Source organism: Dunckerocampus dactyliophorus, chromosome 2 (assembly GCF_027744805.1).
Source record: "Dunckerocampus dactyliophorus isolate RoL2022-P2 chromosome 2, RoL_Ddac_1.1, whole genome shotgun sequence".
NCBI classification, from domain to species: domain Eukaryota; kingdom Metazoa; phylum Chordata; class Actinopteri; order Syngnathiformes; family Syngnathidae; genus Dunckerocampus; species Dunckerocampus dactyliophorus.
The window spans coordinates 9540046-9563346 of NC_072820.1; the positions used below are offsets into that span (position 1 = coordinate 9540046).

General features: G+C 42.1%; 1 protein-coding gene across 1 annotated transcript; it reads left to right on the forward strand.

Annotated features, from left to right (window-relative positions):
• The first annotated feature begins 657 nt into the window (after positions 1-657).
• On the forward strand, positions 658-21748 carry LOC129171919 (segment polarity protein dishevelled homolog DVL-3-like). Its single transcript, XM_054761069.1, has 15 exons — positions 658-1199; positions 2463-2532; positions 9579-9700; positions 10179-10288; positions 10424-10559; positions 10824-10914; positions 11034-11103; positions 11203-11342; positions 14084-14160; positions 14265-14332; positions 14404-14553; positions 15702-15833; positions 15912-16079; positions 16158-16361; positions 19542-21748. The coding sequence occupies exons 1-15, from the start codon at positions 1039-1041 to the stop codon at positions 19898-19900; spliced, it is 2058 nt and encodes a 685-aa protein (XP_054617044.1). The 5' UTR covers positions 658-1038; the 3' UTR covers positions 19901-21748.
• Positions 21749-23301: the final 1553 nt, after the last annotated feature.

A 23301-nucleotide genomic window follows, 5' to 3' on the forward strand; every position in this document is an offset into this window, starting at 1 on the left:
TTTTCTCCGGGTACTCCGGTTTCCTCCCACATTCCAAAAACATGCATGTTAGGTTAATTGGCGACCCTAAATTGTCCATAGGTATGAATGCGAGTGTGAATGGTTGTCTATATGTGCCCTGCGATTGGCTGGTGACCAGTCCAGGGTGTACCCCGCCTGCCGTCAGCTGGGATAAGCTCCAGCATACCCCCATACTCCAGCATATCCCTTCTAATGAGGAGAAGCGGTATAGAAAATGTATGGATGGATAGTTAAACTCATATCCATTTAAAAGTAAACGGTAATAGCTGTGCTAATTAAGTACATTTTATTTTAAAAATCATGTTCAACAGTGTTGAAAAGTCATTGTATCAACTTAATTTTTAGAGCAATACACTTTTAGAAAGTGACTGAGCGTCCATATATTAAGTCCATACAAGTTAAAATTCTTCTTGGCGGAACAGAAAAACATAATTTTTCCAACTCAGTTTAAGCTGTCTGTTGTACATAATTTTTAAAGTTGTTGTCATTACATTATTAGACGCAACTATTTTTTTTCGTAGAAGCCATGTATTATTTTTTAAGAGCGTGCTCATCGCTGTCATTCCAAGTCTTCTAGCGAGATGGTAGCTGCAGTTCTCCTCCTGACCTGTGAGTGGCGTCGTTTCGAGACAGCCTTGAGAGATTTAATGCAGTTTCGTGTGCAACCAAACAGCCGAGCTTGGTGGCTAGCGAGAGAAAATCATCGAGATTTTTGTATCCTCGCCTTTCAGTCTTTTCAATCCCGTAGGAAGTTAAATCAGTCTCTGAAACTACCGCTCATCTGCTTGCGGAAAGTGTACTGTGGAATAAGGACGTTTTTAGGGGAGGGGGGGTTGAGCTGGCTAGCTGGCGTAGAAAAGGCAACCACGGCTACGCAGCGAGTAGGACGACCAGGGAGAGCCGGGAGGACCACGGCACAACCGCCGCTAACGCCACGGGGAGTCGGGGCCCGAGAGGGAGCCTGCCAGGCCCTCGGCTTGATGCGCCCTGCCTGCTGCGCCTCAGCCGCACTCCGAGATGGGGGAGACGAAAATTATTTACCACCTCGACGACCAGGAGACACCATATTTGGTGAAACTGTCTGTGCCAGCGGACAAAGTCACTTTGGCAGACTTCAAAAATGTCCTGAAGAAACCAAATTACAAATTCTTCTTCAAATCCATGGACGATGACTTCGGGTAACTGTTGGCCTGTTTTTAATGTGATTTCAGTGTGTCATTGTTGTGTTTTAACGGTAAGTGCCGCTAGAGTCTGGAGAGGGGGGAAAAAGCCAACAGCGCAGCCAGCTGGCTTGTCATCACTTCACCTGGCTGTCGACCACTTGCTAGCTACATTAGCGTTCCTTTGTTAGCCGCTAGCGGGCTAGCAGCTCTGTTTAGCGTCTCCATACCGTTTGTTTACATTGCTTGTGCGGCTAGCTTACACTGCTCGTAGCTTTCCGTGCCTGCACCAAATTTGGCATCTTGGCGGCGTCGTGAACACTAGTGAAAGTTCTAAATTACAATTAAAGTCTTTATTCTCAGCGTTGACAACGCCGAAAATAACTACTTAGGAACGCCACTTCTGTCAGCAGCTGGTAGATGTATGGCAAGCTAACAGGCTAACGTCAGAGAGGTAGTTTGAGCTAGTTTGTACAGCAGGCCCCTGCTGTTGTTGTCTATTAGTCCTCGGAATGCAGAGTTGGACTCAGGAATGCACCGTTCATCACTCTGGCAGATTTATGAGCATGTCCCTTTGTGTTAAAACATGGCTGGAAAAAAAGGTATACGTGTAATGTTCCTGCAGACAGTTCCTCCCAAAGAGTGTAGTTGTTCTATTTTAAACACTTGAGCCAGGTTTCTCTCGTGGCTTTTGGGTCAAACTCAAATAAGGGTGGGGCAGCAACTTGTGCATACTAGCAAGTGGGACCGACATGTTTTGAAAGGACTGGTATTCATGTAGGAGAAGGTAAAAGCACACTCTGTAAATACACCTGGGAGTCAAACAGTATCACAATAAGAAATAGCAACCTGTCAGGCTGAGAGTTCGCAAAGCGTCGCTGATTCTTCGTAGCAGTTCTGCCAGATGCAGCTGTCTGAGGCAGAACGTCATTTCATACCAGATTTGCCCCATTTCTCTATGTCAGAGCACATTTTATCTCTTAATCCAGTGCAGATGTTGTCACAGTCATGTAACCGAAAGCCAGGAATGAAATCGTTGGTCTCGTTTGACAATACACGGCACCAGCGTTCTCAACTGTCCAACTTTAAAGCCATTGTATATAACTGTTGCTGGCATTGTGTAACAATAGTGTAGTGAGTGGACTATTAAATCAGGTTGTCCCATTTGTTCGTGATTGCCTGTCTCCATTGGCTCTAAATGCAGCCTCAGGTTTTATTACCCTGAGAGTGCTTTTGTCTTGGTAAAGGTTTACTGAAATCCTGCTTTTGTTCACTTTACAGGGTGGTAAAAGAGGAAATATCTGACGACAACGCTAAGCTGCCCTGCTTTAATGGACGTGTGGTGTCATGGGTAAGTTCACATACAGTACGTTGGAGTCCATTTTTTTTGGTTGGCAGCTATGTGTCCATTCATGATAGAATCTACTGACTGTACGTAAATCTTGGACATCAACTGGCTTTTTCGCCACGGAAAAGTCACAAGCTCGACAAGATTGAAGCTCTTAGTAAAGGACAGACCTCTCCGCCAAGGCCAAACAATAAAGCCAGATGGTGGTAGATTCCGTCCTCCTAGTGTAATACTATACATAATTTAACAGAGTTGTGAAGTATACGCAAGTTAACTTGATAAAAGTAAAATAAAGTCAAACACCAACAAACGGCATCTATGCTGGTTACAAACAAATACACGAGCAGTGGAAACTCAAAGGTTGACCTTCCATTGGTTCAAACATAGAATCAGTTTTTCCTATTGGAAGTAATTCACATTTAATTCAGTACTTCTTGAAATATTTGCATACAAGAGCTTTACATTAGATGGTATAGTTCAGTTGCTGCAGTGTTGTTGTGTTTTACGTCTTCTGCAGTCAGTGACTCTTTGTTTATAGGTTAATTATTTCAGTTATTGGAACATGACTATAATACTGTGTACTTTCAACTTTGAAAATGCAAGTCTACCTTTAGAGCATGCAGTGAAAGTGCTCTCATTGTGCGGTCAGTATGGCATGGCAGTAGTGACTTCCAGACTAATGAGGCGGTACTGTTTTGTAGTGAAATACTGGCCAGTACAGTACAGTACAGTCATGGCAAGTCCAGTCGATGCAGTGGAAGGGGAATATGTTACATTTCTGGTTCTATGGTAATCATCACACTTCTTATTTTTGCTGCTACAAGAAAGAAAAAGACAGAAGTTAATGGTTCAGGTCAGGGGTCGCTAACTTGTCAATCGTGAGCTACTAGTCAACCTTTGGGACTTTGCCGGTTGGTCACGAGAACATTTGAAAAATATGTATTATCACATCAGTGCCCTCGCCTCACGGAGAGCGATCGACAAGCACGCATTTTGTCCACAGTACGCCTCGCCGCTATCGAGGCAGCAAACCGCAAACCCCAGCAAGGAGACCGGTCCCCAAAACCCAGCCGGAGGTACACTAGTACACCGACTCGCCCCCCCATGCTAGCAAAAAGGTCGAGTGAGAGAAGGAGGGACTTATTACACGTGAATAGGGCTCAAAATCTGCCTCTGCTACCTCAAAGTTAAGGCACAAATATAACTTCAGAGACATGCATCTCCCAAAAAAAAATCTTTGAGCCGTGACGATGCCGCTCGTTAAGGACTGACTGTTGTAGCGCTTTGACCCCTCTCTCTTCAATCTGCATCGCTCGCCCACTACACTAAGCCAACAAGCCAAATAAGAGTTGTGGTTTGCTCATGGAGCCGAAGCCGCAAGCCCGACCTCGACCAAGAGCTGCAAAAGTAGGGGTGCTCAAAGTGTGGCTCAGGGGCCATCTGCAGCCCGTGGCCCATTTGTCATTGCATCGCTGCAGAAGCAAAGTAAAATTTAAAAAACAGGAAAAATGATAAAAATACAGCAAAAGGCACAATGAGAAAAAGCTGAAATGTTGAAACCAACAACCAATAATAACACAAAGCATATATTGTGTGTGTGTGTGTGTGTATATATATATATTTATTCATATTATATTAATTTAATTTTATTATTTATATATATATTTTTTCATTTTCTCGGCATCTATATCACACACACACTTGTTGTCTTTTAAAAGCTTCCACTGTACATTACATACAAACACAGGAAAAACATAACATCCTGCCACTTGGTTTGAACTTGGCGGAGGGACTACTAATGCAATCATTTGCTTTCTCTCTGGACATGCCACAGTCTGGTTGCTATAGTGACTCTTGTGTGTCTCCCATGGTGCTCTCTGTTCCTCAGTGAGCTTCTCTGTCATCTTCATCGCATTGTTCAAACTTTTGAACTCTGCATCTGCCCACTCTGTGTTGCCAGGAGTGATTTCCTCTGCCATTGTGCCAAGTCAGTGCATTTTATTTTGACAAATAACAAATTTTATTACTTATTTATTTATTAACTTATTTAACTTTTTTTCAACAACCAGCAGAACATGAACCGAGAAAATTCCAAAACTGTTAATTTAATGGCAAAGTTGCTGAGAGCACTTAAAGTGAGAGTCTAAAATGTCATGGTTCCTTTTGTTACCTGACCTATTTAGTTCAATAGTACTGTGTGACTAGTACAAAAGTACAACATTTTTTTACTATTTGACACAAACCAAAATTGAATTTAATACCTGTTTTACAGTAATACAAATAAATGGGAAATTAATGGTTCAATGATGTTTTTTAATTCATAACAGAATTAACAAAATAACAATTTAAATATTTTTGTTACAGAAATCTGTTCCGTATAAACAGTATAAATTCAGAGTCTAGGTTTATTATAGCTTGGGGTGCTATGATCAATCAGCCACCAATCAGTATTGACCGATTTCTGTGGAAAAATCATAATATCGGCAAATGCTGATAAATGCTTTTCAACGACGATCACAAAAGTCGACGATCTTTCGTGCAGTGTAGTATCTTAACCTAACAATCATCTTTGGCAGCGTCCTTACACTTTCCCCTCTCACAAACAACAATCATGTCTGCCGTGTGGAACTTAACTGCCAACACATGCCACAGAAACTATCTTGCGGGGCTAGCACCTTTTTAAAAAGCTTTAATACGGCATTTGAAGACCAAACAATCAATGGAGTATGGTGAGTTTTTGAGGCTCACGGTATGATCGTCATGCAAAAGGCAGCTAGCGTAGTCACGCGGCTAACACTGGTGTGTAGGCTATGTGTGTGACAGTCAGAAGGCTAAGCTAATAACCCGAAAAATAATTTAAATTCAGCGGACGAGATGACCAGCCTTTCTCAGCAGTAGAAGACATTGAGTTCACCGGGTGCTTTCTCACGTACGTGGAAATTCCACCAAGGTACTCTCACATCCAATTATACAAATTTTCGGGCCTTAGTACTGAGTTCTGGACTCCAATAGAGCAGCTCCACATGATAAAACCGCACAGAAAGCTTTCTAGAGTTTCCAGATAGTGCACCTCTTCCTGCAGTGTTTTTTGCCGCCCGCCCAAACGGTCTGTGTAATTTACTCCACCCCGGGCCCTCCTCCAGGTACGCCTCCCGCCTAACCCACTCCGCTGTGATTGGTCACACTCCCAAGCACTCCCGAGGACTTCCGGACAGCTGCCGAACCAACTTTTGTCCGATTTCTTACACAAAATAAACGCAGTTACGACACTGATAAATTGTTACTTACAGCTTGCTGTCGTGACTCAACACGACCAAGTAACGTTGGAAAGGCCTCGGACCTCAGCAACAGTTTGGCGGATAGTCCAGCTTCGTATTGGCCCATGTTCACAAAACAGTCATGTGTGAAATGCCGTTGACAGATGAGCATATTTTTCTCTTGCTGGACGCGAATCAGCAACTCCAACCACTTCTGCCTGATGCTTGCCTCTGTAGGCACACCCGAACAAACATTTCCTGGGAGCCATACGTGCTAACACGGTGAACAGAGCAGAGCGGGGGGTGGGCAGGGCTACAGTGTTTGCCTGGGCATGCCCATATAAGGAAGTTTGGGTTGCATTGACGTCAATAGAACTCTATGTTAAAAAAACTCAGTAAAACACAGTGTGCAGAGCTGTCCGAAACTGCTTTCAGGTCTCACTTGCAAATGCAAAATCTCATTATCTGACGCGTTGGCATCGTTTAACACGAGAATACAACATTGTAACATTTATACAGTAGGCCAGAAAAGAGGAAAAGCATAATAGGTCCCCTTTAAAGAAGGCGTGTCATCCTCTGGAAGTTTCATGTTCTCTTCAAAAAGTAAGTCGAATATGTTTTTGACTAAATTAAAGTGATTTTTATGGTTCCTTTTTTCATATCATATAGCCAGCAGGGGTGCAGCCAGGAATTCTGGGTCCCATGGAAAAAAAATCACATGGCCCTCCTCCCCCTTTTTATTAATGAATGAATGAATTATTGGTAATGACCTATTTTTTGGGTCCCCTGGCAGGGAACTTGCAATTGTGCGGACTTTTCCCTCTTATACGGTACGCCTGGCCAATAGCCGTCATAAATAAATTGAAAATGCATAATTAATCCATGTGATCGGTATCTGTATCGGCTGATTTCAGTCCGGGATGATTGGTATCTGAATCGGCAGCGTAAAACCCTGATCAGAGCATCTCTAATGATGGCACAGGTATATATCCAACTTGCAGCACTATTAAAGCTACTTTGAGAAAACGAAAGGAGAGGTGAGCTATTTGTGTTTTATGTGACTGCCAACATTTAAATGTCATTTTATTTTCAAAGCACATCTCCATTCAGTGTGCTGATTTGTCATTAAATACAGGTGTCATGTTCGAATTGAACACTTATAGAAATGCTAAGAGGAAGCAAATAATCTTTGGTGAAATACTCAACATCAGCTGGTGAGCTTCTGCTAGCTTACAAGCTACCTTTGGAGACCCCTGTGATGGCGTCACTGTCTTAAAGCTGGACACACTACCTATTTATGTTGAACAACTTAGACATACATCGAGTGTTTTGAAGACAAGTAAATCTTTATAAATGATAACAAGTATTTATAAATATTATAATTTAGAACAAGAGAGCAAGATTAAGTGAGAGTTTAAAAAAAGCAAGTTAGCTTTTATCCCATGAACGTGATAGCCACTTGTAGCTCACGTACGGGACGCGTACCTCGCTAGCTGCCGCCAGAGAGGTAGTGAGAGCCAGGCAAAATGTGTAAACAAAGGTGCCAGAAAGTAGAATGAGATTGAAACGTGAGCAATCACGCATGCCGGCATAGATAAGATTAGCCTGTGACAAGATGTCGTCAATTGACTACACATTTTACGTTTCATTTTTCATTCATGATAACAACAAACTGGTCACACATGCACAAGTGCCAACAGGGCAGACAGGCGATTCCGGTCCATGTTTATCAAAGTAAAGCACAGTGAAACATTTGTATGATATTTAAAATTGTTTTCAAACTAATTGTTGTCAATATTATGCATAAATAATGAGCTGTATCTGTATCTCTATATATATATAGCATATATATCCATTCATACAATAGAGTAACATTGTTTCCAAGTTTAAAAATAATAAGCTGCCACACCTTTTTTTTAAAAAATGATTTTTTTTGGTGTTTTTTTAACTGCGCCACGATCAATTACATGTAGCGGCAACCCGGCGTAGTATGCTTAGGCTGTTTTGTCTTGTGATGCATAAGACATCCACATCTGACTCATCGGAGTTTGAATGAGAACACAGCTAAATGAATCCCAGCACCACCGTATCCCATCTCCAGGGCCCCGTGCATCTGCGTGATAATATCATTAACACATAATGAACCCAGGCTGCTGCTGCTGCAACCCATGCAGTGTTTCTTGCAATTTTATCCTAAAATGCTTCTCTATGCAAGTCAACGCACACAACACCATCACTTGGAAGTCCCCGAGCCACCATTCTCCTGTCTCCATAATATAAGAGACATCTGTTTACCAGCACACAGCCTCACTTCCTCCTTTTCTTGACTTTGAAATTGGATTAACAGCAAGTGAAATCACAGGATAGGGCAAAATAACCACGTAGCAAAGAGACTCGCTGTGTGCTGTCAGATTTAAATTGACAATGTTTTCTTGCTACAAATAGGTTTGGTAAAAGACATATAGTTAATGTTGGGCAGCAGGTTAGGATTCCAAGTTTTAGTCTGTCATGAAAATATCCTTTTTTTTAATTCTTTTTGCAAATAAATATGTTTGTAATCTCATGTTTAAAAATTCCACTGACCACCAAATGTTATTTCTGTTACTGTGTGTGTTGGCTTGTTTGCCTCCACTGTGATATTGTTGTTTGAATGAGTTGATTGATGGTTCCCTGGGGTCCAAGGGGCTTGGCCTGCTGTCACCACAGCACAGCAGCAGGCCAACACCCTGTGGCCTCATGCATTATACTAGCAGCTGAACATGATTTTTAATCGCTTATCTTTGTGCACATCAAGCAACCTCTTGAATAAATTATATAAACAATTACTTTTACGAAGTCTAATCAGGCTGTTTGCAAACTGCAAGTTTGCACAATGGATGCAGTGTAATACGCATGGATCACAAAGAATCACACTTGGACGTCATTGCTCTTTATCTATCCAGCCTCGTCGCATTTAATGATAACTGTTAGATCAGTCACAAATGCAAAACATTTGGACGCACATTGTGGTAAACATACTGAGCAAACAGTTCATTTAACTCAATTGTGATGCAAACATGGTGATTCACAACGTGTTGAAAACATGAAGGAAAAAGTGCTTCAGACTGCTTGTAGACATCAGCCTCAATAATCTCTTGAGTTATGAGACTGCCTGCAAGCAAATGACCCATAAAGACAACAGAGCAAAGTAGTGCCACACTGATCATGTGTTAATGTGTGTGTAAATCAAACAAATAGCTGCTGTTCTTCGACTTTGAAAATGCTTGTCAACAAATAAAGCTCACTAATGTGAAAAGAAGATGGAAATGTAACGAGTCACAAACAAACGGATGCTATTTCCCCTTTAATCCTTAACAAGTCAAAGTAGCAAACATTTCATTGACTGATACATAATTTCTCCTATTTGGCAGTGACAGTTAAACAGCCATACATATAGTAACAGTCTGGAGATCGGGAAGACCTGGGTTCGATTCTCCCCTGGGCATTTCTGTGTGGAGTTTGCATGTTCTCCCCGTGTGCGCGTGGGTTTTCTCCGGGTACTCCAGTTTCCTCCCACATTCCAAAAAAAAAACATGCATGTTAGGTTAACTGGAGACTCTAAATTGTCCATAGGTATGAATGTGAGTGTGAATGGTTGTTTGTCTATATGTGCCCTGCGATTGGCTGGCGACCAGTCCAGGGTGTACCCCGCCTGTCGCCCGAAGTCAGCTGAGATAGTCATAGGATGGATGGAGAATAATAGTCTTTTAGTCTTTTCCCCTCTGACGGACGCATCTCTCCTCCTGATCACAGCTAGTCTCTGGAGATGGCGCCCACACAGATGCAGGTTCCGCAGGCTCAGTGGCAGACTTGGAGGCAGCACCCCCTTTGGAGAGGACAGGGGGAATCGGAGACTCACGACCACCTTCTTACCAGTCAGTACATGAACAGAATATTGTGTGCGTGGGGTTTTATTGTAGTCAGAGACACATTTTGCACAAAGTGTGCCTGTAGAAGCGAGATACTTTTTTTTTGTGTGTGTGCATTTCTTGAATAAGGTCCTCAGTCTTTCCTAATAAACACAATAACAACTGAAAGACAAAAATGAAGACGTTGACGCCTTGTGACTGTCTGGGGGAAAACAATGTGTATTTTTCTCACAGCTAGTGTTTTCGAATTGCCTTTACTCTGGCATATAGTTGTAGAATGCAGAGTGGTTTTATTTAATGGTACCTACGACTTGCTTTCACCTCATATAGTGATAGTTTTATTCTTTCTTGGATAGCTGCAGATGTTGTAGCTTGCAAACATTTGTTATAATAATTGGTGAATAATTGGTGAATGCTAATATTGATGCAATGCTATTAGTGACTATGATAATCTCTTCCTTTTGTACACTGCCACCATCTATAGTGGGAAAGCAGCAAGCGGCCGGGACAGTTTGGACAACGACACTGAGACAGGCTCTGTAGTGTCGCAAAGAAGGGAGAGGGAGAAGCCCAGGCGAAAACACAGTGACCATGGTCAGGAAGTCTTTTCACAGTGGATAAATATGTGCTGTATGGCTGTGTGAATATACTGTTAGCTAAGCTTTTTTTTTGGATGGAAAGTACGTATTGCCACTTGACATGAGTATTGATGCTTTGTTTCTGCCACAGGCGGAAGGCAGAATGGTTACTCATCACGGGCAGTGGGACGTGGAGTCGCAGAGTACGACAGCTGCTCTTCTTTCATGAGCAGCGAGCTGGAGTCCACTTCCTGCTTTGATTCAGACGATGATGATGCTACCAGCAGGTCAGATGCCCCATGTAGCTTTTCACACTGTACAGTTCCCGCTGACAAAAGGTGTTTGCTGGAGGAATATATTTAGAGTTGCAGTGAAAAAAAGACATTTTAAAGAATTGGTACATTCCAATTGTAAAGTTTGCGTTCCACACTGACTAAGTCTACATCATTAAACAGTAGAATTTTTTTTTTCATGAGATGGCTATAATTATCTACTCATTAGTTCTTGTGAAACAGTAATTTCACACAGACATCCGTTTCTCATTTACCCAGGTTTAGTAGCTCCACAGAACAAAGCTCCTCTCGTTTAATGAGACGACATCGGCGCCGTCGGCGGAAACCCAAAGCCTCCAATCTGGACAGAGTAAGACCACCTCTCATGCATGCTTTTACAACTAGACATCTACATAGTTCCCTATTTAGATGTATCAATTTTGGATCATTTTAATTGAGCTCGTCTCCTAATACTATTGTTTTGTCCAGTCATCATCATTCAGCAGCATCACAGATTCCACCATGTCTCTCAACATAATCACGGTTACTCTCAACATGGGTAAGTGTGCACTGTAGACACAGTGGATGCATATACCTGATGTTTGTAAATGTAATTGCATACATTGTCTTTGTAATTCCTTCTCTTTAATACTCTCAGAGAAGTACAACTTCTTGGGCATCAGCATTGTGGGCCAAAGTAACGAGAGAGGAGACGGAGGAATCTACATTGGCTCCATCATGAAGGGTGGGGCAGTGGCTGCAGACGGACGTATTGAGCCCGGGGACATGCTGTTGCAGGTGTGTGTGGTTGTTTGCTGTAAAATGCACACAGGGAATGTCAAAGTGCGTGCCAGTGCATACCTTGGACTTCAGGAATGTGCATGTGGGCCGATGCATGTCAGGCTTTTGACGTGAAGGCGTGAAAGCAGTCGTAATTTCCAGCAGCCATCATGGTTCCTCTAAAGGATGATTTAAGATACTTAAATTTTTTCCCTTAATTTTCCAACTTCTGCCACTAATGATTTCATTTTCTGCTGATGAGGCTTTGTTAATGTTAGCTTTCCAGTTTCATTTTTGCCCAAGCTTTTTTGTTTACCAGCTGGTTTAATTAACTATATGCCAAACCAATATGGAGACAGGAACTGGGGATGTTCATCTCAGACTACAGATACACATTGTCAGCATTGTACAATTAGTTGTCCGTCTAAACCAGGGGTGTCCAATGTGCGACCCAAGGCTAGGTTTTTTTATTGGCCAGTGGCACATTGTAAAAATAGAATGTTTTTTTTTTTTTTACAGCAAAAATGGGAAAACTACAGCAAAAAGACACAATATAAATAGAAAAAGCTGAACTGTTACTAATATGATAATTGATATATTTAAAAATCTAAAAATGAAAAATAATGTGTATAATATATTTCAGGGGCCGCACGGTGGATGAGTTGTTAGCATGTTGGCCACATAGTCAGGAGATCAGGAAGGGTTCGAATGTCCGCTTGGGCATCTCTGTGGAGTTTCCATGTTCTCCGGGTACTCCGGTTTCCTCCCATTTTCCAAAAACATGCATGTTAGGTTAATTGGCAACTCCAAATTGTCCATAGGTGTGAATGTGTGTGTGAATGATTTGTTTCTCTGTATGTGCCCTGCGATTGGCTGGCGACCAGTCCAGGGTGTACCTTGCCTCTCGCCCAAAGTCAGCTGGGATAGGCTCCAGCGTACCTGCGACCCTAGTGAGGATAAGCGGTATAGAAAATGGATGGTTGGATAAATTTCATACATAATTTCCATGTTTAATGTTAATGTTTATAAATAAGTGTGTGTGTGTGTGTGTGTGTGTGTGTGTGTATGTATAATAAAATGATTAAAATATAAGGTGTGTATATATGTGTGTGTATGTAGTCGTTTTAATGAGTAGTGTTAATGCAATAAAAAAATAATATAAAATAAGAACATGAAAGTTATCAATCAAAATAATAATCAGCAATGTATTTTAAACAATACCCATTTTAACTAAAAATAAATGAAATCTTTCCAAAAATAACGTATCAAGGCACAAGAAACACAAATGTATTCTTATATAAAATATGTAATACATGAATTATCTACTCAGAGATTGATGGAGTAGCCAACAAAACAACTATACTCATTTAAGAGAATTGTAAGAATTTAAGAAAGAAAAAAAAAACTGATCACCTGATCAAAAGTTTAAGACCACAGGCTATAAAAGCCAAAATCTGCTCAAAATGTTCATTTTCTGTCAGGCATTCACACTATCATGCCCTCCTGGTGGCTAAAGCTAAGAAGCTTTCTCTTTTTGAACGTGGTCGGATTGTCGAGCTGCTTAAGCAAGGCCTCTCGCAGCGTGCCATTGCTGCTGAGGTCGGGTGCAGTAAATCAGTCATTCTAAATTTTTTGAAAGATCTTGAGCATTATGGAACAAAAAAGTCAAGTGGTAGACCCAATAAAATCACATCTGCGCTGAGCTGGAGGATCCAATTGGCTGTCCATCAAGACACAAGGCGGTCTTAGACACAAATGAAGGCCCTTACTGGTGCCGACTGCAGCGCAATAACAATCAGACAGCATCTGCGGGAAAAGGGTTTAAAAAACAAATTCAAAGAGCTTGTCTCCTTCAACACGACAAAACTGCCCGTTTTAAACTTTGCCAGGGAGCATCAAACATGTGAAAAAGGTTGGACACCCCGATCTAAACTGTTGATCGTAACAAGGTCAGTTATATACGGGCTTAAACGCGGCAAGTCCCACTAATGCCTCTGTGGTTCCTGAGGCTGTGAAACCTTTATAACTGAAATAATAGACACAAAAACAGTTTAGTAAGGAGCCTGTTTGTGTTGACATACAGGTACATGAAAAAACTAAGAAAAAGTTCAATATTTTTTTTTTATCACTCATTTCAGAAAGTGAAACCTATATACTATATTATATAGATTATTTACACAAAAAGTTTAATATTTCAAGCCTTTATTTGTTGCAAGTTTGATTATGGAAACTGAAAATGAAAACCCCAAATTTGTCACTGGCTGTGTCCATTTTAAGGGTTTGCAGCCAACAAGGCCAGTAACCTACTTCGTCGATGAAGGCCAGACATTCGGTGCTTGGCACCGTAGTGTTGCCTTTTTTTAAGGGCTGGACGGAAGCACACAAAGAATCTTGGGATATGAAGGGCCACAAAGGTTGGTCTGAATGCAGACTTCCATTCAGTGGAGGAGGAGGACACATTTGTCAGACACATTTGGAGGAGGCTTCACAGACTTCCTAATTTGGACTAGTAGGCTGCAGATCTTGGATTTAGACACAGCCAACGTGAAAAGTTCAATATTGGAAAGTCATGGGCTCACACTCTAATCAGTGAATTAACCCACAACACCTGCAAAGGTTTCCTGACATCTAAGTGGTCTCTCAGCCTGGGTCAGTAGGCATGGGGAAGACTGCTCACTTGACAGATGTCCAGAAGAAGGTAATCCACAAAAGATAATTGTCGTGTTGAACTTTGTTCTCTTTTTGTGGGTTCCCTGCAGGTGAACGACATCAACTTTGAGAACATGAGCAATGATGATGCAGTTCGAGTGCTGAGGGACATTGTGCACAAGCCTGGGTAACATCATATGCTCATCAAAAGACACGAACACACTAGTTTGGATTCATTTTCACGTGCGTTTTAACACAATATGTGTAAATGTTGTGTTTGTGTATAACCAGTCCCATAACTCTGACTGTTGCCAAATGCTGGGATCCAAACCCACGGAGCTGCTTTGCTCTGCCGAGAAGTGAGTGGTTATTTTGGTTTTCATCGATCTAGTTTGTCGTCTCTGTAACCATGCTACGTTTAATTCTACAGGTGAGCCAATTCGACCAATTGATCCTGCTGCGTGGGTGTCTCATACCGCAGCAATGACTGGGGTGTATCCCCCTTACGGCATGAGCCCCTCCATGAGCACCGTCACCTCCACAAGCTCCTCCATCAGCAGCTCCATTCCAGAAACTGAACGTAAGGCCCGTCCGTCATCATCTGTATGTGATGACCTTTCACGAGTCTCCCTTACCTTTCCCGTTCTACTCTGATTTTGCATTTTTATTTATTTATTTATTTTTTATTAATTGCTCACCCTTTGCATCTCTCTTTTTGAACATCGAAGTACCATACGCCTTTGGAAACCTCCCCTCTACACCCTGACCTACCAAATTTCAGCAATACCAGTATCCCCCTTAGACATGTTAGTAAATCTTGCAGAGCCCTGCCCTCTCACTGCATTCCAGCGACTAGTCTGTGCTCCAGATTTGACTGTTCAGCCCACAGCTAGCTTCCATCTGTTCAATAACACATGTCCAAAGTCAGCCACAAGTCACAACTTTCATCTTCCCTGTAATCTTTGAGCAGACTTTCATTTTCCACCCTTTTGTTTCATGACATTTGCTTGATCGGATTTATACATATTCTCCTTGGGGTTGTAGTTCTGCTTTAGTGCTGAAAATATAGTTTGGATATGTGCACAGTCTGTAACCATGCCATTGTTAACACTTGAAGAGGAAAAGGTGAAAGATGCCATGCCAACACTTACATGGTTGCTGAAAATTGCATCAGTCAAAACACTCACACACAAGCAGAAAGCTGTTCTGGGCTGGATACAGTCTTATGGTATGAAGGTAAGAGGTAAGACATGAAGGAAGGGATTATGGCTGTAAGGCTATTGTCAGTAAATATTTAAGCCTTAACCCTAGAAGCAGATGAATAAAAGATACATCAAACAATTTACTCCCAGCAGACATCGCAAAAGAATTCTTTTTGAAGTTTAGCAGCTAGTGGAGAGGAAAACATGAATCACAACATCCAAATTACCAAAAATATAATCTTTCACAAAACAAAAGTGAACTTCAATGGGTAAGTATGTCTGTGTTGGTGTTGTAGGGAGGACATTCTGTTCTAGAAGTTATTAAACAGCTTGGAAGTGTTGTCAAGATTGAAGTCCAAGTTAAACAAAGCTAGTATAATCCATTCTGATTCCCTGTTCAATCCAGGCCACAGGAAAGCAAACATTATTTATGATGATTTCTAAAGCAGATCGGTTTGTTTGCATTCATTCATTCATTGAAAGGAAGAAACAAAGACTTCAACTCTGTGCCTCTGCATCCTCCCAGGTTTTGATGACTTCCACCTCTCCATTCACACTGACATGGCAACGGTTGCTAAGGCCATGGCATGTCCAGAGTCAGGCCTGGAAGTGCGAGACAGGATGTGGCTGAAGATCACCATCGCAAATGCCTTTATTGGTACAACTGGAAAAGCATGCCTCAGTGTTCACAAGTCGTTTTTGAACCTTAAAATGTTTATGTTGTTTGTTTTGTCAGGTTCTGATGTGGTGGACTGGCTCTTCCATCACGTGGAAGGCTTTACAGACCGCAGAGAAGCCCGTAAATACGCCAGCAACTTGCTGAAGGCTGGCTACATCCGACATACTGTCAACAAGATCACCTTCTCTGAGCAGTGCTACTATGTGTTTGGAGACCTGTGTGGCAGTAAGTGGACTCTTCAGTAAAACATGCGAGTGTAAACACAAATAATTAAAACTCAATGTTCATTTCTCCCTCTCTCAGATATGACCCACCTGTCTCTCCATGACCAAGATGGTTCAAGTGGGGGCGCCTCAGATCAGGATACCCTCCCTCCTCTGCCTCACCCCGGGGCAGCTCCGTGGCCTATGCCTTTGCCCTACCAGTTCCCCATCCCTCACCCATATGACCTGTCACAACCCTTCCATGGTGGGCCAGCTGCTGGCAGTGCAGGAAGCCAGCACAGCGGTGAGTGAAGAGTGAAGTACACTCTTCAAGTTTCAGGAGTCGTTTTATTATACCTTCTCAAGGGATAATACTATCGAAATGAAACTTGGATATAACGTGGCGTAGTCAGTGTTTAACAGTATAGATTTACTGTCTTGTGAAAATAAGTCAAAACTAGAGATGTTGGTACTGGCATAAAAACGTGATATCGGCCAAGATCAGTATCGTTTTCTTTCCCCTACAATAAAAGCCAATACAGAGGCGCTTAGCTCACAAATTTGCAAAACTGTTGAACTTGCTGCATCGTGAAGTTAGTACTGTGCTGCTCACAAGTCTGTGGGAATAAGGTAACTCTATATTTAAACAATCAGAGTAACAACAAAGCTCACAATGAACTTACCAGATCCTTAGAAATCACAGCGGATTACCATTCCACACACTAGTCTTACTAGCGATGTTTTGTTTTTTCAGAGAAAGAGCTAAAAAAAAAATCATACAACAATGTAATGTAATAGGTAGATAACAACAGACAAGACACTACCAACAAATAATGCAGAATAACGACAACTATGTGAACTCTAAACATGTAACTTAGCGATTTACAACAACAGTACAGCAAGGAATGCTGGGAAACAGGAAGCGCTGTTGTCAAAACCATATACGTAGACGCCGCGTTGCTGAGCCGTACTTCAGCGTCGCCGCCATATTGGATGTGGCAAGGCTGCGCTGTAAGGAAATACAAGGAAATGTACTCATAAAACGCCTTTCTTCAAAAAATTTAAGTTAATGCCTCTTGTTTATACATTCACACACGCACTAATATACTTAGGCTGGTCATATCGGCCGATGAATTGACTTATTCTTCTGGTTATTAGCTCAGCCTTCAGACTGTCACGCACATACGGGCGAGTGTCCACATGGCTGCATTAGCTGGCGTTGGACTGATGATCACACCGAGAGCCTCAAACTCAACATACTCCGCCCGGTGTTTGTTCTTCAAGTGCCCTATTCAATTAAAGCTTTTTAACATGCTACCCCTGCAAGATAGTTTTCGTGGCATGCGTTGGCGGTTAAGTTCCACATGGCAGACATGATTGTTTTTGTTTGGCACGCCTGCACGGTGTGAAGGAAAGTGGGAGGAGGACGCTGCCCAAGACGTTAGTTAGGGCATGACACTACACTGCACGCAGGGATCGCTGCGGAGTGCAATCGTACTAGCCACGGGTGATCGACTTTTGTGATCGGCGTTGAAAGGCATTTATTGGCATATGCCGATCAAATGATTTTTTTATAGAAATCAGCCAACTGATTGGAGCATCTCTAGTAGAAACGGTATGACGCAAAACTTTAGAGGTTTTGAAACTGACTTTTTCATACCGTGGTGTACCTTGAAACCAGTAACCGGCCCATGCCTAATTGCTCTTAATAACCTATGATGTATCTGTGCGCTTATAGGGGTGAAAAAAAACAACCACCCCAAAAATACATTTTATAGTTTAGATTTTGCAGCATAATTTAAATGGAGTACAAACAGAATTACACTTTATAAAGTGCACAGTGATCGTCATACCGCAATAATCCATCATAAAGTTGAATATCGCGATACTTTATTTTGAAATTAATTCACCAGAGCTACACAGGTCGTTACTGGAATCTTCTTCCACTCCACCGTGATGACATCACGGAGCTGGTGGATGTTTGATATGCTGGGCTCCTCCACTTTCCGCTTGCGGAATTCCCCACAAGTGCTCAATGGTGTTCAGGTGTCGAGTAATACTTGCCCACTCTCTCGCCTTGACCTTCAGCTTCCTCTGGAAGGCACTTGTCATCTTGGAAGTATGTTTGGGCTCGTCATCATGTTGGAAAGGGAGGGGGTCCTGCTCTGCTTCGCAGTGTCGCAGTGCATGTCATATTTATCTTGGTCCTCACTTGTGTAGCCAACTATTTAAATAATGGCTGTGTTGTCATTTTCAATGAATAGCAAATCTATATACCGCTATACAAGCTGTGTCTACGGTATTTCTACAGTATTGTCCCTTGAGAAGATGTACAGTAATGAGGGCTTTACTCGTTTGTGAGATACTGTGTATATTGCATTCAGTGTAATGCACGGGTGTCCAAAGTGCAGCCCGGGGACCATTTACGGCCCTTGGCACATTGTAAAAAAAAATTAACAAAAATAAAAAGAAAGAAACATGGGGGGGACAGTAAAAATGGAAAAATCAGCAGTAATTTTATGACTAAAGACAAAATATTAGGAGAATAAAATCATAATTGCAAAGAAATAAACAGCATAGAGCTGAAAAATTAAAGACAAAATGTATATATTTTTTTAAGTTGTAATTTTAGGAAAATTAGGTTGGGTAAAAGAAATACTACGATAATAGTCCAAATATGAGAAACACTTAATATTACAAGAAAAAATGTACAAGAAGAAAGCAGAGAAATATTTGTAAAAAATAAAAAGGAACGATGAGGAAAACGTAAGGAGAAAAAGTTCATATTAATAATCCATTTTGTTACCAATCACACAGCTGAGATGCAGGCTGTTTTTTTTTCTTTAAATATAAAAAAAATGCCTATATAAAATATATAAAAAACGGAATAATGGCCCCCGCATACTTGGATTTTTCAGCGTGCGGCCCTTGGTGGAAAAAGTTTGGACACCCCTGGTGTAATGTCTCTGAATCCAGAAAAGGTCCAGTGAAGCATATTTACAGTTGCTATCTTCAAAGTCGTAAAAGAACATAGCCTTCCTCTGTGCAGGAGCGCACAAATATTTCCTCCAGCCCACATCTCTGCAGCACCCCCTCTCGTCTGCCAACCTGTATTTAATGTATTTATTCACCACGTAGAAGTGGAAAGTCAGACATTGTGGTTGCAGCCGTTTGCTTAAGTAACAGCCAGTATGTACCGAGTCTGCTCGCACATCCTGTCTCGCTGTTATCCCATAACGCATGAAGTATAGAATAAGGGTCACCCTGTGCTGTTGTTTTTGTGTTCGGCATTAAAGCTCCACCAGGATCTTGTGTGAAAATGACAGTCCTTTGTGTGGCCGTAAAGTGAAAGCATGTCATTTCTGAAAAGTAGGTCAGTTGAGTGTGGCTTCCTTTACTGGCACCCTGATGGGAGCAAGCAGCTCATGTTAGTCAATGATTTATGTGTGACTAATAACCACCGTCTGCTCTACTCGCTCCACAGAAAGCAGCGGTTCGAACTGCAGCAAGAACGAAGGGCGGAAATCTGGCGGCAGCGGGAGCGAACCTGAGATCAGGAGCCACCGAGCTCCCAGCGAGCGCTCCGTGGCTCCCCCTAGCGAGCGAAGCGTCCGTAGCTCCTTGAGCCACCGCAGTGCCCACTCCCATTCGTTAGCCTACGGGCAAGGCCTCATCTACGGGCCGCCCGGCTTGCCCCCGCAGCCGCCACATCTGCCTACGGCGGCCCCCGGCGCCCCGCCGGGCAGGGAACTGGCCTCGGCCCCCCCTGAGCTCACTGCGTCACGCCAGTCCTTGCGGATGGCCGTGGGCAACGCTGGCGAGTTCTTTGTAGATGTCATGTGACTCGGGTTAGAGGGCGATCGGTTGAGAGAGTAGCAGACTGGGTGTGAAGATTGCAGCAGCTGTATTTCAAGGCCTCGATTCCTAAAAGCATGGATGCAATCAGTCTTGTGTGTGCTGTGTGTGGAAAAAAACATGTTCCTCCTCTTTTGTGCTTCTCTTCTGTAGTAGTTGTGGCCATACTTTCTTCAGTGAAGAAAAAACACTTCCCCGCCCCTCACCCAAGATGGAACCAAAGCGCCTGTCGGTTTCCGGCCCTCAGTGGGGAAGAGTTTGTGCAAGGACAAAGCCCGAGAGGGGAGGGAATTGGTGGAAACAGACAGATGGGGAGGATGACTCAGCGCTTTTCTACGTGGATGTTTTTCATTTATTTTTGTCTTCGCCCTTGCCTGCCTTCCCAACCCCCCCCTGCACATGTCCAGGTCTTACCTCTAACATGAACAAAGCTGTATGAAACACTAATCTTGTTCAGACTTAAATATTTGCTCGAGAAAGGAAAAAAATGTTGTTCAAGAGAATCACAGACCTTCTTATTGTTGGAATGTTGTTTTTTTTTTTATCCTGTATGTAGTTGATCTGTGCTAAACATGAGCCTCCCGCTTACAAAGTCATTTGTACACCACATAAGTACATTTTCTTCTGATAACCCCAGCATTTTTAGTTTGTCCTGTTGCAATGTATAGTGATACAAATTCTTACCATGTCTTTCACACTACTCTTTTATCAAGGAAATGCCTTTTTATTTATAAATATAGTTTTATGACTTAACTTTATGAGCCCGTGTTAGCTTTGTGTTTGCACAGCACAGATTCACAAATGGTTTATTTTCTTACCTGAGGTCAAATTAGCATTGAACTCTTCCTTAAAATTCCCTCACATACACTGCTGATCAAAATCTTAAGACCAGTTGAAAACTGCTAGAGTTTGCATTTTGCACATTTGGATCTTAATGAGGTTTTAAGTAGAGCTACAATATGCAAAAACAAGAAGGGGGAGGGAGACAAAAAGCACTTTGAAAAAGTATTTTATTGAAAACAACAATTAAACTGAAATAGGCTGATCAAAAGTTTAAGACCACAGGCTATAAAAGCCAAAATCTGCTCAAAATGTTCATTTTCTGTCAGGCATTCACACTGTCATGCCCTCCTGATGGCTAAAGCTAAGAAGCTTTCTCTTTTTGAACGTAGTTAGATTGTCAAGCTGCATCAGCAAGGCCTCTCGCAGCGTGTCATTGCTGGGTGCAGTAAATCAGTCATTCTACATTTTTTGAAAGATCCTGAGCATTATGGAACAAAAAAATCAAGTGGTAGACCCCACCCCTAAAAAAATCACACCTGCACCGAGCCGTAGGATCCGATTGGTTGTCCATCAAGACACAGGGCGGTCTTCCACCCACAACAAGGCCCTTACTGGTGCCAACCGCAGCGCAATAACCATCACATGGCATCTGTGGGTTTAAAAAACAAAAAATGAATTCAAAGACCTCGTCTCCTTCAACGCCACAAAACTGCCCGTTTAGACTTTGCCAGGGAGCATCAAACATGGGACAATGACAGGTGGATACCTTCTTGTTTTTTGTATTGTAGCTCTACTTAAAACCTCATTAAGATACAAATGTGCAAAATGCTAATTCTAGCAATTTTTCAACTGTTCTTAAGATTTTGATCAGCAGTGTATTTGTCCTTTCAGGCTAAAAATGCATGCTTCTTAAAAAACGTTATGTTTACCTTTATTAATATTAAAATGTTGTATTTGTTTTTTCCACCGGGGGAAACCTCCCACTTCCTCATCTGTGGTTTCCCAGTGGTCGATTTTCTTTTTTTTTTTTCCAAGTCCGCAGTGGTCGCAAAATCAATTTTCAATCAATCAATTTTTTTGCAGGGGTCTATTTTTGGCATGTAATATGTTCGTAGTTGGAGCATAGAAAACTTGTTTTTCCTTTTTTCAGGACCGTGGTTGTTGAAAAATCATATTTTTCATGTCATTTTAACTGTACTTAAATCGTCCAGGTGACGGGGGATTCACCCACCCTCATCAGGGGTCCCAGCAGGACCCCAAAATGTAAGAAAAAGACGCTTATCGAGGGTTATTTTTGGCATGGAATATGTTTGTAGTTAGAGCATACAAAACCTGTTTTTTCAGGTCTGTGGCTGTCGCGAAATTCATTTAACAGCACTTTGCTGGTCCAGGAGGTTGGAGAATCCTCCCACACCTTCGTCTGGGTTCTAGCAGGACCCGAAAATGGCACAAAATGGCACTTTTGAGGGGTGGATTTTTGGCATGGAATATGTTTGTAGTTAGAGCATACAAAACCTGTTTTTTCAGGTCTGTGGCTGTCGCGAAATTCATTTAACAGCACTTTGCTGGTCCAGGAGGTTGGGGAACCCTCCCACACCTTCGTCTGGGTTCTAGCAGGACCCAAAAATGGCGCAAAATGCCACTTTTGAGGGGTGGATTTTTGGCATGGAATATGTTTGTAGTTCGAGCATAGAAAACCTGGGTTTTTTTTCAGGTCTGTGGCTGTCAAAAAATCTAAATTTTCATGTTTTAACTGCACTCTACTCATCCAGGAGTATATTCATCAGGACCCGAAAATGACAGAAAATGACACTTTTCTTTTTCTTTTTTTAAGGGCAGTGGCTGTTGTGAAAATGTCATTTTTTCAGGTGACTTCAGCTGTACTTTTCTGGTGCGGATGGTACGGGGAAACTTTCCACAGGGTCATCTGGGATCCCGGCAGGACCCGGAATTGTCAAAAAATGCACCTTTTCTTTCACTTAAAGTAACCTGAAAAAATAAGGTTTTACAAAGGAAGGCCTAAAAAAATGCTGAAAATCAACGCCTTGAAAAAGTGGTATTTTTGGGTACTGCCGGGACCCACGTTGAGTCCAGAAAAGTGCAATAAAAGCAACCTGATGAAAATTTTTTGCAGCAGGCATAGGTGGACCTGATTAAAATGCTTAAATTTGACCCCTCAGAAAAGTGGCGTTTTCTGCCGTTTTTGGGTCCTCCCTGTACCCCAGATGATAGTTTAGGAAGTTTCCCCCCCACCTCCCGACCCCTTAAAGTGCAACGGAAGCGACCTGAAAAATGAAAAAATATGCTAAAAATTGGAGAAACACGAAAAAGCTGACCAAATGTTTGTTTGTTAGGTGGGGGGAGAAAAAGAGTCAAGAATCACTTAAAGGTCAGTTACAGGTAATGTATTTTTCACCTTTATGCTAGCCAAGAAAGAAATTATGTGCAGGACATCCACGGCATTCGTTCACACCTTGTGAGAACAAATAATTGGATTATTAGTCCATTTTTAATGCCGCTGGTGTGACTTTGCGGGGGCTGTGTGATAGAAAGGTGAGACATACTTTGCTGTAAACCTCGCACAACACGACGTGGACAACAAAGTC

Bases quoted from the DNA above. Each gene is read 5' to 3' on its own strand.
- LOC129171919 (XM_054761069.1), top strand. From the start codon at position 1,039: ATGGGGGAGACGAAAATTATTTACCACCTCGACGACCAGGAGACACCA. The intron at 1,200-2,462 runs GTAACTGTTGGC...TTCACTTTACAG, and splicing joins TCCATGGACGATGACTTCGG to GGTGGTAAAAGAGGAAATAT. The intron at 10,289-10,423 runs GTCAGGAAGTCT...TTTCTGCCACAG, and splicing joins GCGAAAACACAGTGACCATG to GCGGAAGGCAGAATGGTTAC.